The 3,271-nt window shown below is 33.1% G+C and overlaps 1 protein-coding gene across 1 annotated transcript; it reads right to left on the minus strand.

Annotated features, from left to right (window-relative positions):
- Positions 1-438: 438 nt before the first annotated feature.
- Positions 439-2,599, minus strand: LOC133795640 (cytochrome P450 714C2-like). Its single transcript, XM_062233094.1, has 5 exons — positions 2,326-2,599; positions 1,967-2,193; positions 1,619-1,866; positions 1,160-1,514; positions 439-964 (listed from the first exon to the last, which is right to left on the minus strand). Exons 1-5 carry the CDS (start codon positions 2,597-2,599, stop codon positions 539-541), a joined length of 1,530 nt encoding a protein of 509 aa, XP_062089078.1. The 3' UTR covers positions 439-538.
- Positions 2,600-3,271: the final 672 nt, after the last annotated feature.

The following is a 3,271-nucleotide window of genomic DNA, read 5'->3' on the forward strand; positions in this document are numbered from 1 at the left end:
AGCATCGATATATTAGTGGCACAATCCAACTAAAATGAAAAGTTTAAATAGAATAAAACCCAAACTCAAAGACACTAGTTTTGCTTTCTCAAAAAAAAAAAAAAAAAAAATTGTGGCAATACATCATTACACGAAATAGATAATTTTTTACTAGTTTTTCTTTATATTAATATAATTAAATATATTAGTATTTGGCATTTTCTTTTCTCCAGATATCATTGTGTTAATGTGTTTGTCTTATTAATTTATTCAATGATACCTATAACGAATCTCAATACACATGTCACATGGTGTGAATATACTCAGAAATAATTACTACGAGAAAGAGAAAGGCATATAAAAAATAATAATGTTGATATATATGGTGATAGTTTTAATATTATAGATTATAATATACGGTAACCACTTATAATATTATAATTGAAGTGCTGTTGACCTTAAAACAATATTAACCTTAACTCATACATGCATGAATTGCGCTTATTGATTACAATTTATCAACAAAATAAAAGCAAAATATATAATTAAATTAAAAATCTCAAAGCTTCTTAACGAGTAATTTCATTCCATACTCAGGCTTGACCACCAGTTTGTGAATCGGCGAGTGCCTGTAGTTGGGAGACAAAGAGAATGAGAAATTGGCCAAAAGAAGAGCCATAAGGATTTTGAGCTCAGCCATGGCGAAATTCTGTCCCAAACACACACGAGGCCCAACGCCGAATGGCATGAAGACATGGGGTTGTTTGCATGAACCACTCACTCCATTGGCGAACCTTTGTGGATTAAACACATGAGCGTCAGGTCCCCAAATCTCAGGATCTTGGTGAAGTGAGGCTATCATGATCCAAACATGGACCCCTTTAGGCACATTAATATCACCAAACTTCAAATTTTCTAATGCTTCTCTAGTCACAATTAGTGATGGAGGGTAGAGGCGCAAAGACTCGTGAATTATCATATTCACCTACGTAAGAAAAACATAACATGAAATTATATATAAAAAAAATAAAAAAATTTGATCTATATTGGTCATGTAAACTCACTGTTTTCATCTTGGGAATCATGTCAAATATAACACAATATTTACATTTCTGATGTAGAAAATGTTGATGGGTCGATCATGTAAGCTAAGTATTATAGCAAATTAAAGGGTACTCACTGTTTTCATCTTGCGAACCATGTCTGGATCAATAGGGCTTTGGCCACGAGTGACTTCCAAGACCTCAGCTCTTGCTTTGTCTTGCCATTCTGGATTCGTAGCCAGCAACATCAGTGTCCATGCTGCAGAAACTGCAGCTGTCTCATACCCAGCTAAGTATATGGTCTTGAAATTGTCCACAACAAATCGTTCAACATCATGTTCTTGCCCTACATCACTAGCTTCTAGTATCATTTGCAATACGTCGTCGTTTTGAGTTCCTTCGTCTTTTCTTTCTTGTACCGCCTTTAGGATTAACTTACGAACCTCTTTTTCAAGTTTCTTTGTTTCTCTGTTGGTCTTTGAAGGGAGATATCTGAAAATATGTTATCAAAAAAATTGTTTTGTTTTATTAGTTATTATATAATTCGAGATTTGTAAGGATTGAATGTTTTGGTTATTTATAAGCTATAACCGAACCTCAATAAGGGAATTCCATTATATAAAGCTCTCTTAGTCATGTTCTCTTCAAGTCCTCTAAGCTTCAAGAAAATCTGGTCCCCTTTGGAATAGTTTCTTCCAAAACATGCTCTTGAGATCACTTCTTTGGAGTAACCAACCATATAGTCGTCCACTTGAATATCAGAAACTCCTCCCTCTCTCTCAATTTGACTACTCCACGTGTTCACTAGTGTCGTTCCTGACTCAACCATCAACTTCATCATTCCCTGTTTTTTTTTTGACCAAAACAACAAGTAGTGTTATAAAACTATATCAACTAAATTTCAAAATTAAATTATACAGTTACATGCATATAAATATATATACCTTGACACTATCAAAAGTGAACTTGGGACTGAGTATTTTTCTCTGGTGAACCCAGTGAGCACCATTGGAGCTCAAAATGCCTTGGCCAAGCAAAGGACCAAATAGTTTCTGTTGGTGGGCTGGCTTTCCCAAGTCTAAAGAAGTGCATCTTGTTATTTGCTTCATCAAATCAGAATCGTTCATTTGCAAATATTGTATGTTTCCAAGTGAGAACATGAATGTTGAACCTGCATATGCCATATATGCATTTACATTATACACACATAACATAACATAGTAATAATAATAATAATAATAATAATAATAATAATAATAAGAAGAATAATAAAAGGGAAAACTACTACAAATAATGTACGTACCATATTGTTTAGTCCATTGCTCAAAGGATGGAAAGAGCAAAGGAGAGCAATTATGGTCAATGATTTCTTGACCTTGTGGTGGCTTCTTGACTTGAGACCTTGCCTTCTTCATTTCAAGAATGTTTCCGAACAGAATCGCCGGCTGTGGCCCTCGGATTCCTTGCTTTCGGAGCTTCGATCGAAGCCTTTCCGGCTTAAAGATCAGAGCTTCGAAAACTTTGATCACCAAACTAATAACTACGACCAATACAAGGGTTGTGTACAACAGCTCCATATTGCTTTTTTGCTAATTAATTGAGATATATTTTTCTCTCTATAATTAATACTGTACGTGTTATTTGGTTGCTGATCCTGATTCATTCTCCAAATATGATAGTGAGGCAAGTAATTAAGAACGGTGGTGACGATATATAATATCGCTGGTGGGATACTATTAGCTGCCTGATTAATTAATAAGCAATTAAAAATTATGGACTGCAATTATTAATTAAGTAAATTTTAAACTAAGTCAAACTTGTGCAGCTAGCGCTTGTAGCTGTCATGTCATTGATATATTCCTTCCTTCCAATGATGTCTAAGCAAGTATTAAATTAAACATATATTTTTATTAATTTTTATCGAAAGGAACAAAAAAAAAACAAAACCCTAGTTTATGCTGCCTAGCCTTTTAATGGATTTCAGACATAATGAAAAACGACATAAAATAATATTTCATCTTATATGTGTCTCATATTAATTATGCTTATATATACTTGTTTAAAGCATTATTAACGACTATAATTTTCATATTGCTTTGATAGGTCAATGCATAATAGATAATCTTTCATATTAGTTGGTCTGTGGTACAAACACTTGGTGCATATATTTAGGTCTTATTTTGAATTTGGATTTTCAACAAATTTGATTACGGATTTATTTTAATATTTTTTATAAATATTTATAATTG

The sequence above is a fragment of the Humulus lupulus genome, chromosome 8 (assembly GCF_963169125.1).
Source record: "Humulus lupulus chromosome 8, drHumLupu1.1, whole genome shotgun sequence".
Classification (NCBI taxonomy): domain Eukaryota; kingdom Viridiplantae; phylum Streptophyta; class Magnoliopsida; order Rosales; family Cannabaceae; genus Humulus; species Humulus lupulus.